The following is a 15,247-nucleotide window of genomic DNA, read 5'->3' on the forward strand; positions in this document are numbered from 1 at the left end:
AGTACACCCAGCTTTTAGGAAATAAAGTGTAGTCGCATTTATTCTATGTTGCTTATCATGCCAAAAAAAATTAAGTATCCCTTTCTGCACATTACGAAGAATCATTTTAGGTATAGTAATTGACAAAGTGCATAATAGATATAACAGTTTTAGCAAGATATTAATTTAAATTGTTGGAATTCTTCCAAACCAAGATGGAGGAGAGGATTGCCATCTCCGTAGAGCCTGGACTATTGTACGAAACATGTGAAACGGAGAGGTAATTTGAATTCCCAGATAAGGTATGGCCTTGGCATTCCATTTAAACTCAACATTTTGTTTGAGCTGCAATACCAGAATTTCAGGAAAAGAAAAATTGAGGGCTTCTGATTTATTCCTGTTGATTTTAAGTCCTGATACCTCTGAAAAAATTAAATTGTAAGTTCTTTAAATAGATTAGGCAAAGAAGTTAAAGGGGATGTAGTATATAAAAGGTCATGCACAAATAACCCACATTTATGTTTTGTAGAGCCACACTGAATGCTTTTAATTTCTGGGTTAAGCCTTGGCCAAGGGTTCCTTAGCTGTGGCCAAGGGTTCCGAACAAAAAGGGAGACAAGGGGCAACACTGTCTAGTTCCACGTCAAAAGACAAATTATTGAAAACTTTATGAAGATCTAATGAAAGCAACATAGCCTCCCATTTTGCCACACCATCCCAGTTCCCATGCACCGCAGATTAATGGTTCTTATGGACTGATCTGGGGGCTGACGAATATGAAGAAACCCAACTTGATCAGGATGTTTATAATGATCTAGAAAAGAACCCAATCTCAGCGATAATATTTTTGTCATTATTTTAGGATCACAATAATGAGTGAGACGGGTCTGTAATTGGCCACTTCCATAAGATCTTTACCTGGTTTAGGAATCACTCTTATAGGAGCTCTATTATCTTCAAGAGAAACTGCATTGCCTTAACGCAGATAATTAAAAAAATCAGGTCAGGTGGGGAGCCAAGACATCACTATATGTTTTATAAATGCTAGATAACCCATCTGGGCCTGGCGCACGTGTTAATTTTGAGAGTATTTATAGCTTTCAATGTCTTTGCTACTGAGAATTCCTTATTTAGTTTCACATGGGATTTATCCAATTTAGGTAAAGGGATTCTAGCAAAGAAAAAGACAAATTTAGCACCAGAAAGTGACGATGGCTGTTCATAGAGATTTTGATAAAATTCATGAAAAGCTTCTAGTATAGGTTTCGGGTTCCGTGAAAGCCGTCCATCAGCCTGATTTTAGGGAGTGCATAGGAATAACCTTTAGGTCTGAGTTTGTGTTTCGATAAGGATCATGGTTTAGCTCCCCAAGTAAAAAATGTATGTCTAGCCCAACACAAAGTCGTTTCAGGTCTAGTTGTATGGCATAACTTCAATTCAGGTTCTTTCCTAGAGTATTGTTTATGAGCCGAAGAGTAATAGGTATATTTTCTGGTTGAGGAATTAAATTCTCGCCATGCATCCAACAAATCATAATTTTGTAGTGAAGTAGCAAATCTTAAACTCTGCTTTAGTGTGTGTCTGTAAGTAGGAGTAGACGTCTTATCCAATATCTGATCCCAAGCTAGATTATAGTCACCCAAAGATTCTTCAAAAAAGGGAGACAATTTATCTAACATGGCAGTAAGAAATGTTATTTGACCTGTGGTGGGAGCATAATAGGTCAAAGAAAGTAACATTACTCCAAGTTCACCCACCACCATAAGGTAACGAGAACCCTGATTCCTAAGTTCAGAATGTAAATTAAAGGAGACCGACTTAGAAGAACACAATGTTACCCCCCTCTGTTTTTCTTTTATATTAGCTAGAACATAAAGGGAAAAATATACTAGTGGGACTTTAAAGGCACAGGATATAAATAAAAAAAAGGATATCTTAATCCACATCAATATAAAAAAGGGGTCTGGACTCCATAGTCCAAACAGTTTTGTGAGTGTGCTAAAGAGACCCTAGTTTAAAATGCTCAGTGTGTTTGTCAAAAAAACGAATATCTAAGTTATTGTAACATTATGACAAGTTCTGACAACCCTACGCATTTCGCAGAGATGATCCGCTTCATTAGGGATTGTGTATGTACAAAACATCAGTAAATTGAATGCACTAAAATACAATACAAATGAGCATATAATTAAATATTTCAAATAAATACATCTCAACATGTGCCCCTAGCTACACCTTGTTTTTTGTAAATATAGATCATCAAATAAAAAAGTGTTACGTGTCGGGATGAATTGTAACAACTCAAGAATGAATTCTGAGTACAGCCACAATTTTTTGTTTCTTTCCTTCAAGAACTTTCTAATGGTTTTTTTTCCTAGATCATGCGGAATACTAGAATACAAGGTTTCAATGTCAATAGTGACAGAATAGTAAGATCATCAGTTAATTTCAAAAGTTCAGGTGTGTCCTTCAGAAAAGAAGGTTAATCATAGATGTGTGGGCGTAAATATAAGTCAACCAATTTACTAACATTACTTGTCAGGTTGCCAATGCCGGAAACGATTGGTCTACCAGGTGGGTCTTGTAAATTAATATGCACCTTAGGGAAGGCCTAAAAAGTGGATGTTTTTGGATGCAAGACTTGTAAATATTCAAAAGTTTGTTTGGAAATCACTTCTTGTAAAGCCCTGAGTATAAGGGAGTGATGTTCCTGGTTGAAGATGCTTATTAAATCAGGAGAAAAAACCCGATACCATTCTGTGTTGTTCAAAAACCTCTTGCACATATGTTTGTATTTCCACTGTTCTCTAAATATGAAATTAAATACTAAGCATCCTAACAACTTATCTAGAGAACAGTGGAAAGCATTAAAACTCTACAAATTAACAAGTCAATCACTATTCAGCCAGCAGACAAGGGGGGTAATATTTTGATATTAAACAATGATCAATACAAACGTATGTGCCGGATGATTTGTTCCATCAGAATCACTTCTTGTCACTATTGACATTGAAGCCTTGTATTCTAGTATTCCACATGATCTAGGAATTAAAACCATTAGAAAGTTCTTGATGGAAAGAAACAAAAAATTGTGGCCGTACTCAGAATTCAGCCTTGAGTTGTTACAATTCATCCTGACACGTAACACTTTTTTTATTTGATGATGTTCTATATTTACAAAAACAAGGTGTAGCTAGGGCACATGTTGTGCCCCTAGCTACGCCAATCCCTATTGAGGTTGGGAGAGGGACATTTTTTCTGATGAGGCTGTTCATCAGCTTCCACGCATATGCGTCACATCCGGTTGCGTCTTTGCACTTGGGACGCCGATTAGCATGTCCCATGATATCCTGGCATTAGGGATGTACTTATGGGGAGGTGACAGCTACCTAGCTTTCCTGTTAGACCTCTCCTTGAGGTCTATTCTGCTGCTGAATGGACTGACTCCTCAAACCCAGATTTCCACTACATCAATCAATGTTTTTTTTTCTAGGGGTTCTTCCTCCATTTCAAAGTACAATATGTAAGTATTTTCTTCCTAGTGCACCATATATACTTATTTGTACATCTGCAAATATGGTTAGTTTGAAGATTTTTGTGATATTTATTTATGCTATTATCCTTAATTGAATTTTTAGCTTTCAATAGTATTTACTAGGTTACAAAAATCTTTTTCTATTTGGCAACTAGAGATAAATAGATTCGATAACTATATATATGTGTGTGTTTGTATGCACACACATATATACTGTAGACAACCAGCAGGAAAGGTACTAGAGGGCAGATATGTGCCATACAAGTTGCTGGACTCAGTGCTATAACTCCAGGGATTGCAGTATGGCTGTTCCAGCAGTCCATCCTGGGATTTCCCCACTACTGGAGAACAGCCCAGGTGCAGCTCCCAGAGGGAGTAAAAAGGGAATGGCTGCCAGGGAGCAGAGAGAGGAAAGGACTACAATGGAGAGGACTTGAGAACATTCCTCTCCACAGTGTTCCAGAGAGAGGGACAAGACTCTGTACAAGGTGATTCTAGTTTGTTTCTGCCTATTTGAAAATGGACTGGACAGCTGAAGATAAGAGTTTATGTGTTGGATCTTTAACCGGCTGACATTAAGCCATCATGTTGGGATAATTTTGTTGTTTTTTTTTTATTTAATAAAACCCTAATGAGGCATCCAGTTCTGCTAGTTGCCTACCATTTGTCCAGCTAACTCCCACAATATATATATATATATATATATATATATATATATATATACACACACATATACATACACACACACACACTTTTATACACTTGCCCCTAGAGATAATTCTTGATATCTCAAATCCTTACAGCTGCTGACCATTTACTCTGCATGACAAAAAGTATGTAAACCCAATATATGTTTGGAGCACCTTTGGGTTACTATATATAAAAAAAAACAACCCCCCCTCCCCCTCCCTTTTCTCTGCTGGTTTGAGTTGTCTTTCCTTCACTGCTGGAGACGGTTTCTCTCACTCCCTGTGCTTGCATCCTATGCCAAGTTCAGTTACACTTGAATATTGACATCTTATGGTATGTATTTTTATGGACAACTCATGTTATCTTTTTATTTTAAATATTATATATATGATGTGAGATCTATTTATATAAAATTAATAATTACATGCTTATTTGTATCGTATTTTAATGCGTTCAATTTTTTTATGCTTTTTGATGTTTTGTACATACACAATCCCTGATGAAGCCGATCATCATCTTGTCATAATTTTACAATAATTTAGACAAACGCACTGAGCATTTAAAACTGAGGTCTCTTCAACACACTCACCAAATTGTTTGGGTGATGGAGTCCAGACCCCTTTTTTATATTGATGTGGACTTACATATTCCTCTTTTATATATCCTGTGTTATAATAAAAACATTTTTTTGTGAAAATTACAGTGTATGTGTACTGCCTTTAAAGTCCCGCTAGTATATTTGACCTGTATGTTCTTGATCTTTTTGAGATGTTGGCAGTGTAAATTACCAACTTGAGCTCTGACTATTAGGTTTTGCATTAGCTAGGTAAACCAAGGCATAATTTTTTTGAAAATATTTATGATGGGATTTGTCTGTAAAATGAGTTTCCAATCTCCAATCATTTCAATCTGCATTGCATGGTAATACTGTAACGCTTTGACTCTTAACGGGAGAATTGAGGCCCTGCTCATAACGCGTTAAAAAGGTCAAATTTTGTTTATCCACAGCCATATGATTTCTGTAATATGACCCGATTAAATAAACCAAACAGCACTGAAAGGATCACTAATCTAAACTAATCTTGGATAACCGAGTTTCCAAGCAATATGCCAAAAAGAGAACCAGACAAATAATTATACATGGAGTAAAAGGGGGGAGGAGGGCGGAAATGGCTTAAAAAGCAATCCAAAACCAATTCTTTGAGCAGGGACTCCCCCTCAGAGAATGTAGTGAAGACATAACATTTATTTGAGTAGTAAAAACATAGCTGAAAGAGGAATGCCCAGAGTTTTTTTTTTTGTTTTGTTTTTTGTAACATCAGAGATTGCAGAAGAGGTTTAAATGCCCTTCGCTTTTGTATTGTAACTGAAGAGAGGTCTGCAAAGATTAGGTAGCCTTCGATAGTCAAATCAGGAGTGGATTGCACAATTTTACTTAATGCTTTCATTTCCATATACAGAGTTAGATTGGGGGAGATATTGTCTGGTGAGCTGAACCAGGGTCACACAATGGATTAACCCATTTAACTCAGTACTGGTTAATATGTATTTATATATTCCCTTCATAAATATCCACACAATACATACCTGTTAATCCCATATTGCAGGAAATTATTACAATGGAAGGATGCGGGACAATTAGTAAAAAATGAAGGGTTCAAGAAAAACACTGAAATATATCATTATGGCCTGACCTTAAAGGGATAACCATAGGACTTACTTGCTAAAAGCCTCCATAATGCACTTGCAAACCTCTACTCGAACACTTTCTTTTTGGAACATATCAAGGAATGGCAGAAATTTTTCCTAAAACATCAATAAGAAAATCTTTATTTTCAGGTAAATCTTTAGTGATCTAGTAAAACAAAGGAGAGCAATACTCACCACGTAAAAAAGGACTGAAAAGTCATGAAAATGTGCAATGACTTTGGTAATTATAGACTGAAGCTAAAAAAAAAAAAATGAAAATGTATTAATGTATTATAGCAAACAAAAAGGTATTGAAAGTTTTCTATTTATAACTTCAATTAAACTTAAAGACATTCCAAAACTATATTATTGGATGATTATCTTCATTTATTTAAAAATATAAAGAATATAACAACAGATGTAGAAAAGATCATACACAGTTGTTTGTTGAAGGAAGGTAGAGATTTTTGACTTTGATTGATATCATTATTCAAAAGATAACCAATGTAAGTTTAAACATACTTGTGAATAATGATATCAATCAAAAATCTCTACCTTCCTTCAACAAACAACTGTGTATGATCTTTTCTACACTAGGAACTATATACCAAAACACTGAAAATACACTGGAGAGGACAGAGAGATAAATGTCTTGAAAACCCGATACAGATACATTATTATAAATACTGTGACAATGAATAGGTTTCTTGATATACAAAACTTATATTATTAAGGTTACCATATATTACTTATATTTAGTATTTGTAACAGAGCATAAAAAGCCATTGAGTGGTATAAGATAATATATTCCATACATATTTATATCCAACTTTTAGATCGGTTGGAACACACGGATATAATATAGCTTGGAAACTTATATTTGAACACAATTCACTCAGCAGGGAGGCAGCAGGGAGTATTACTAGAATAATTTAAATACATGTATGCTTTGGATAAAATACATAAAATAACATAAGATAAAACAATCATTTTGTTTTTAATCCTGTGCAGCTATTTCACACAGTTACACAATAAGTTGGGCTTTCTTGCATAATACAGCCAGACCCTATCGTGAGTAAACCCCATATATATGGAACATTATAGGACAATTTCATAATAATCAATATGAAATATATAAAAAGACATTTATCTTTTTTCATATGCTTGCAAATTTAGATAAATATGTGAACCTTAGGAAGGAATTGAACCTACCGTCCCTCACCTATTCTGTATAACCATACTGTAAACGTAAGTAGATACTGATATAGATAGATAATGTTGGTTGTTAAATTTGTTTTGTATTGATTTGTCTGGAAACAATAGATATATGAAACTGTACATTCCTCATTATGGTCTATTCTTGTATTTAGATATGTTCGTGATGCCATTAACGCGTCGGGTACTGTGAGATACCTTTTGAACATATGTTAAATAGCTTTGTACTAAAGAATCAATTTACATTAATAGGTGTTTAATTGTTGATATATGTTCATTTAATTGTGTTTAAAACAGTCTGTCTTTTTTCCAGATAGGACCATTTTAAAATATTCCAAGAATAAATATTTGGCTGCAAAGCCTGTCTGCTTCTACTCTTCTATGTATTTATGTATACCTAGGCTGGGCATACTTTTATAAAGCCACATAATCAGAATCTTCCTAGATATCCTTCTGAGACGTAATAGCAAAGTACAATCTTGTATAAAAAGAGGAATAGACTGGGAAGATTGAGACACTGTCCCTGTACAAAGAATTGGTTGGACCTCACCTTGAATATGCAATCCACTTTGGGCAACAGTAAAAAAAAGATATTGTCTAACTGGACAGACTGCAGAGAAGGGCAAATAAACTAATAAAAGGAATGGAGGAAAACTGCGCATGCGCTGGAATGGATAAGAAGCCATCTACAGAGATCCTGCTCATCACCGGCTTCCAGCGTTGATATCAGCACTAAATGGCTGCCTCCCCACACCTTGGGTCAAAGGCAAGCCGTAGGCATTCCACAGGCAGGGGACTGCTGTGGCTCGCGGGCATTGGAGGCTTTTTTTCACCACGCTCTGAGCTGGCTTCCTCACAGGGCGCAGGAAGGCCGTAGGAATCATTTAAGAAGCCTGCTGGGTCCCCTACTGACTCAGGGCCTCATCCAGCCCTCTCTTATCTCCGACCCATTCCTTGGGTACACAGGAAAACCTCCCAGCCTCCACCTTAGGCCTCACTAAAGCTGTGAATAAGGAAGTCTCTCTAATTTTAAGATCAATTATTACAAGTGCGCGGCCATCAACATATCATTGTCTCCAGATCAACAAATAGTTTTCCATTTAAATGGTCTCTAGAAGCCATCAAACATTTAGGGGTGCAGATTTCTGCAGACCTGACAGAAATATTTGCCTTTCTTTTAACCCAATCTTACACATCATTGCTAGATATGTGGAAAAATGGGTTGCCCACACTTTCTCCTGGATGGGCCGTATCCAGATAATAAAAATTAACTCTCCTAGTGGTAATCCCAAGTCACACTCAGGGTCGCTAAAAACATAAAAAAAAAACACTTTTTTCTATTGGCGTCCTCGGGACATGCTGGACCCAGCAGGTCCTCGGGACATGTCTTGTTTCCTTGATCTTCAGCCCATGAATACAGAGACAGTCTCCAGGGTTTCCCGGTGATGTCGGTGCAAGCGGGAGGAGCAGCGGGAAATTTAATTAAGTTTGTATTGGATGCAATACAAAATAGCTGTATTAAGTCCAATACAAGAAATCTTTATATAATATATATATTATATATATGCTACTGTACAGATATATTACAGGTTCTGTATTTTTTTAACAGATTTTTTGTGTTTTTTTATTTACAGTTAATTATTACATTTATTAAATATTAGACATATTTAGTTGAGCTATGCCTAAGAATTATAGGCCAACAATGTAAAATAAATTTCCATGCAAAAAAAAAAAATGTAACGCTTTTTGCATGAAAATATGGACTGAATAGGAAAACTAGGGGGTTAATGGCTGCTCTATTTGTTTCAGGCTTTACCAATCCACATCACAAGCTCCTTTTCTAAGCAACTTAACACACGTATTCTTCGATTTATTTGGGGTCACTGCAGACCCCGACTCTGCAAACGCCTACTATCTAGACACAAAAGAGTGGGAGAACTAGGTGTTCCTAAATTTTCACTCTGTCATGATGCTTCACATCTGGTTAGCATCTTAGACTGGTGTACCCATAAAGATTTTAAACAATGTGTCACCCTAGAGCAACTGTTAGTAACATTTGGTTGCACCTTCTTCCTTCATCCCTTCCCCAGAATACAAGAATCATCCAACCATTGAAGTTACCAAAAAGGTTTGGGTTAAATACTTTCATCACTGTGATATATCACTATTGCCAAGCCCTCACAATTTTGGGAAGTCCAGCGTTTCTACCAGGTCAAGAGGACAATGGATTTAAGAAACTGAGGGCACTCCACTTTATAACCCAGAGTAGATGGTATCGGCAGATGGAATTATGTGCCTCTTCCCAAGAGTTTAAACTGATTTTTGGAGAGCGGGACAACAAATTATTTTGCAATCTCCTCAAAGAGTGGAGTTATTCACCAGATCCCTTACGGTTTTTGAACAGTCATGTTTAGGTCAAGGTGACACACAACATGCCCTACCTGCCATATATTCCCTTGTCAACTCATCTCTGGAGGGATCTGTCCCAGTTTTTTTCCACTCTTGGGAACAGGAACTGTTAACAGATTTTCAAAGGGAACTTATACTGCTTCTCACTCATAAGGCTTCAATACACAGTGGCTACCAAGAACTAGAATACAAAATCCTATCCAGGTGGTACAGAACTCCAGACAAACTCCACTGCTTTCTTCCTGAGATGCCTGGGCTGTGTTGGAGATGTAACAAGGGAAGTCTATTCCATATATTCTGGTTGTGTCCTATACGTAACGTATTTTGGTCAAAAGATAGGGCCATATGTCTAAAAGTTTCGGTTTATGGTGTCCCAGATGATCCAGCATTCATAAAAGCTACGTTATCTTGATTGTGAAACATTTATTGACCACCGCTAAGGCTTCTATTACCATATTATGGAAAAGCACATCCCTGCCTTCAGTAGGCATGTTATATAGTTACACAGTAGGTTAGGTTCGAAAAAGAAATAAGTCCATCAAGTTCAACCACTAGGGAAATAAATATATCCCAGATTTAAAACCCTCTAAGACATAGTTGGTCCAGAAGAAGGCAAGAAAACCCCTGGTACAATTTGCTTCAACAGGGGAAAAAAAAATCCTTCCTGATACCATAAGGCAATCAGATATTACGTGGATCAACAGTTACTGTTATTTTTACTTTAAAGCCTTAATACCCAGTTATATTCTGTGATCCTAGAAAAACATCCATCTTTTTCCTAAAGCAATCCATAGTAGTTGCTGAAACTACTTTGTGAGGGAGTCAATTCCACATTTTCACAGACCCTACAGTGAAGAATCCCTTCCTTATCCGGAGCTTAAACTTCTTTTCCTTCAGACGCAAAGATTGCCCTCTTGTTCTTTGTAATGATCTCAAAGTGAATAATGGGGAAGAGAGTTCTCTATATGAACCATTTATATATTTATACAGGGTGATCATATCCCCCCTTAAACATCTCTTCTCAAGGGAGAATAGATTCAGTTCAACTAATCTCTCCTCATAGCTGACCTCCTCCATTCCTTTTATTAATTTAGTTGCCATTCTCTGCACTCTCTCCAATTCAACAATTTTCTTTTTGTGAACCGGTGCCCAAAACTGGACTGCATATTCCAGATGTGGTCTGACAAATTTTCACGGTCCTTTCTGTGACTAAGGTTAGAGGATCTGTGAGACAAGCTGCACATGGGGTTCTCTGACAGTCTCTTTGTTTTTACTTGTTTCTGTGTTGTTTGTGATGACCACACCCTTTGTATCAGCTTCAGCTGGTGGTCATTACTGCTCCTCCATTTAGTCTGGCCTCATACTTCATGCTATGCGGTTGATATTCACTTCTGGAATGTGAAGAGCTGGTGTGTTGTCCTCTCCAGAGTTCCTGCTCCTCCATTTGCTAATTAAGATAAGTTGAACTACTTTTGGTGTTTTGTTGTTCTTTTGTTGTTACTAGGCCTCAGGGAGACACTGGTTCTTTCATCAGGGAAGGAACCCGTAGTCTCAAGCCCAGTCACTACTCCTAGGGCTATTCAGGGCTACTAGATCCTAGGTTCCAGTGTTTGAGTATTCCCACCATTAGGGGATATTCATACGGTCAGAAGTTAGGGCTAGGTTGGGGTGTTTGTAGGGGGTGACCGTTTCCCTTTCCCTAGCCATTGAAGGCCTAGTCCCTTGTATTTACCTTTCTGTTTCCCTCCCCTCCCCGTTATCTGTGACACAAATGCTTTGTACAGGGGCAGGATAATGTCTCCATCTCTGCAGTCTATTCCTCTTTTAATACAAGAAAACACTTTGCTAGCTTTAGATATTGCAGCTTGACATTGCATGCTGTTATTAAGTTTATGATCTACCAGAACCCCCAGATCCTTTTCCATTTCTGACTCTCACAAATGAATTCCCCCTAGACAGTATGAAGGATGCATGTTGTTAGCTCCCATGTGCATAGTTTTACATTTATCTAAATTTATTGTAATTCCCACTTGGCTGCCCAATCAAACAGTACATCCAAGTCTGCTTGTAGATTATAGACATCTGGTATGGACTTAATTCCAGAAATGGTACTTTTAATCTAAAACTCTATATCATTTATAAAGATGTTAAACAGTAAAGGTCCTGAGTCCTGGGGTACACCACTAATAACCTTAGACCATTCAGAGTATGAATCATAAATTACTACTCTCTGAATGCAATCATTAGGCCAGTTCTCTATCCATTTACAGATTGACTTTTCTAAACCTATCAACCCTTACTTGCATATTACAGACTGTGGGGTACGATGTCAAATGCTTTAGCAAAGTCCAAGTACACTATATCGACTGCTATTCCACTGTCTACCTGTTTACTTACTTCCTCATAAAAAGAGAGTAAATTTGTGTGACAACTTCTGTCTTTCTTGAAGCCATTCTAACTATCACATATCATGTTACTTTCTAGCAGAAACTCCTCTATGTGGTTCTTTATCAAACTCTCTAAGACCTTTCCAACTATGGATGTTACACTAACATCTGTAGTTACCTGGTAATGACTTTTTGAAATTAGGAACCACATTGGCCTTACACCAATCCATCTGTACCATGCCAGTGACTAAAGAGTCCCTAAAAATAAGAAATAATGGATTTGAAATAACCAAGCTCAGCTCTTTGAGGACACGTGGATGTAATCCATCAGGTCCTGGTGCTTTGTCAACCTTAATTTTTCCCAGCTGTTTCTCTATCACATCAATTGAGCCATTGTGACTCATTTAAGGCAGTGACATTGCTATTATGAATGTGGACTTGAGCTCTGCCATTATCCTTTGTCTACACAGAGCAATAAAAAGTGTTTAGTAAATCTGCCTTGTCTTTATCCCCAGTTACCAACCCAGCAACATCTTTTAAGGGGCCTACATGCTCAGATCTGATATTTTTGCTATCAATATATTTGAAACATTTTTGGGGGTTTGCCTTATTTCCTTTGCAATCTGTCTTTCTTTTTGAAGTTTTGCACATTTTATCTCCTTTCTACATCTTTTGCTATATTCTTGCTATATATAGGTTTCAAATGATGATGGTAATGCTTGATTTTTATATTTTTGGAATGGCCTTTTCTTGTTCTTTTTGGCTTTTTTAACATCAGCTGTGAGCCACATTTTAGCCTCTTAAAATTATTACCCATTGGAAAATATTTTTAAGTTTTCTTTTGTAGAACAGACTTGAAACATTCCCATTTCTGTTCTGTGTTCTTTGAGGACAATATTGTCTCCTAGTCCAAGTCACAGAGAGCCACCCTTAATAATGGAAAATTTGCTCTCTTAAATTAAATGTTTTTATCTTTCCTGTTTTCCTTCCTGTTTACAGCTTACATTAAATGAAATCATATTATGGTCACTGCTACCCAGAGTCTCTTTTATTTGCACATATGTTATAAGCGCTGCATTGTTAGAAAGAACTAGGTCCAGGAGAGTATCGTTCTAGTTGGGGCTTCTATAAACTGTAACATAAAATTACCTTGTATTAAATTCACAAATTTCCTCCCTTTTGCTATTCTTGTAATACCGTTACTCCAGTCAATGTCAGGATAGTTGAAATCGCCCATGATTAAAACACTTCCACTTTTTGCTGCTTTTTCTATCTGTGCTAGAAGTGGATTTTCTATTTCTTCCTTAGCGCTGGGGGGCCTATAGTAGACTCAAATAATTGTGTGTTATTCAACCCCACATTCAACTCCACCCATAATGCCTCAACCTCATCGCTTGTTCCATCCGCAATTTCTTCCTTTACATTAACTTTTAGATCAATTCTCACATCTCACCTGGAATGTATTTCTTCAAAGTCATTTGCTATTTGCTAGCAAATGCTCTTAATCCTGGACCAGATCCATTCCAGGTTTGCTGGATCACCCAGCTTCACTGATAAAAATGTATCCTCCAGCCTTGGAGAGCTTAAATTAATCAGGCCCTGTACCCCTTTGCAAAAGACACTGTACCCCACAGGTAGGTCTATAGACTTAGAAAACATATTCTGTAAATTAATAAAGAATTGGTTTCTTATTTAGAGAGTAGTTATTAATGAATAATAAATCGAATGGTCTAAGGTTAGCAGTGGTGTACCCCACGGTACATTGTTGAGACATTTACTTTTTAACATTTTTTTAAATAATATAGAGTTTGGGATTAAAAGTACCATTTCCGCATTAGCATTATTATTATTATTAAACAGGATTTATATAGCGCCAACATATTACGCAGCGCTGTACATTAAATAGGGATTGCAAATGACAGACTAATACAGACAGTAATACAGGAGGAGAGGACCCTGCCCCGAAGATTTTACAATCTGGTAGGTGGGGGAATTTCACACACAGTAGGATGGGAGATATGTAGTGGTGGGAAGTAGTGGTGGTTTCAAATGACAGAAGAAGCCATTGGAGCCACTGGGAACCCCTACTTACCTTCGAAAATGGTCCCTAGGAGTGGAAGTGGTCAATACTTGAAGAGATGACAACGCTGCCAATCACCTCACTCATCTCGGGAGAACAAAAGAAGTAGACGTGAGATCCCTTGAGACGTCGGCTTCACGTTAGAAATATGACCTGACACTCGCTTCAAAGCTGGAACTTTTAGTACACACTCCCCAATGAACCTATCCTGAAGGACAAAACCATAACTACCCTCTGATCTACTCCATGCCCATTCCTCCACCTTGGCCCCCACACTAACTGAACTATTTAACCTCTCCCTTTCTACTGGTATCTACCCCTCCACTTTCAAACATGTCATTATTCTCCCTATCCTGAACAAACCCTCAATAGACCTCTCCATACCTTCTAGCTACCATCCTATCTCTCTTCTCCCATATGTTTCCAAACTTCTTGAGCGCCTTGTCTACAAAAGACACAGATTACCTGAGCACCAACTCTGTCCTTGACCCTCTCCAGTCCGGCTTTCGAGCTCTCGATAAAGTGGCCAATGACCTCATCAGAGCTATGTCACAAGGCAACAAGGCTTCACCTTAGAAATATGACCTGACACTCGCTTCAAAGCTGGAACTTTTAGTACACACTCCCCAATGCAACTATCCTGAAGGACAAAACCATAACTACCTCAGCACCTGGATGTTATGATGAGGAATTCTTCTCTCCAGAACTTATTCTCGTGGATTGATAAGCCTTTGATACTTAGTATATACAGGTATAATTTCATGTGATTTGTATACATGCTTTAACTACGCCATGAGGTTCTTCTACAGATGGATCCTCAGCAAAATAAAATCATGCTGGCACAATATATATATACATATGTCTAGTGATTAACAAATGTGGGGGGAGGTGGTTGCATTTTTTCTGGGTGCACTGGCTCTACTAATATCTTGTTGCTTTATTATGTTTTACATTTGTATACATTCCAATATTGCAACACCGGTGCAATGTATGGGCAAAGTATAATATTAGTGCACACTTGGGTCATACCAATTGGTTCGGTGCCTTCTCAATAACCCCATTCATCCTTATCCCAAATTTTTCTCTTTTATGTTCTTGAGAGTTTGCAGTAGACCCAAATTGCAACCCTCAAACCACATCACGTTTGTCAGCGTGTTTCAACAAGCTTATGCACAAATATCAACTCTTTGATGATTGGCGCCTCACTCATGCCTGCGACAGGCAATTTCTACTTTCTACTTACCTGTACACTTTCTACTCACC

The 15,247-nt window shown here is 37.4% G+C and overlaps 1 protein-coding gene across 1 annotated transcript in view; it reads right to left on the reverse strand.

Annotated features, from left to right (window-relative positions):
• Window positions 1-15,247, reverse strand: part of VPS35L (VPS35 endosomal protein sorting factor like) — a gene marked incomplete in the record, with an annotated part of 223,044 nt that overhangs the window by 108,794 nt on the left and 99,003 nt on the right. The window contains 2 exon segments of the mRNA XM_072419014.1: window positions 5,925-6,010; window positions 6,089-6,151. Of these exon segments, the coding sequence (XP_072275115.1) occupies window positions 5,925-6,010; window positions 6,089-6,151 (149 nt within the window).

Source organism: Pyxicephalus adspersus, chromosome 7, assembly GCF_032062135.1.
Source record: "Pyxicephalus adspersus chromosome 7, UCB_Pads_2.0, whole genome shotgun sequence".
NCBI classification, from domain to species: Eukaryota; Metazoa; Chordata; class Amphibia; order Anura; family Pyxicephalidae; genus Pyxicephalus; species Pyxicephalus adspersus.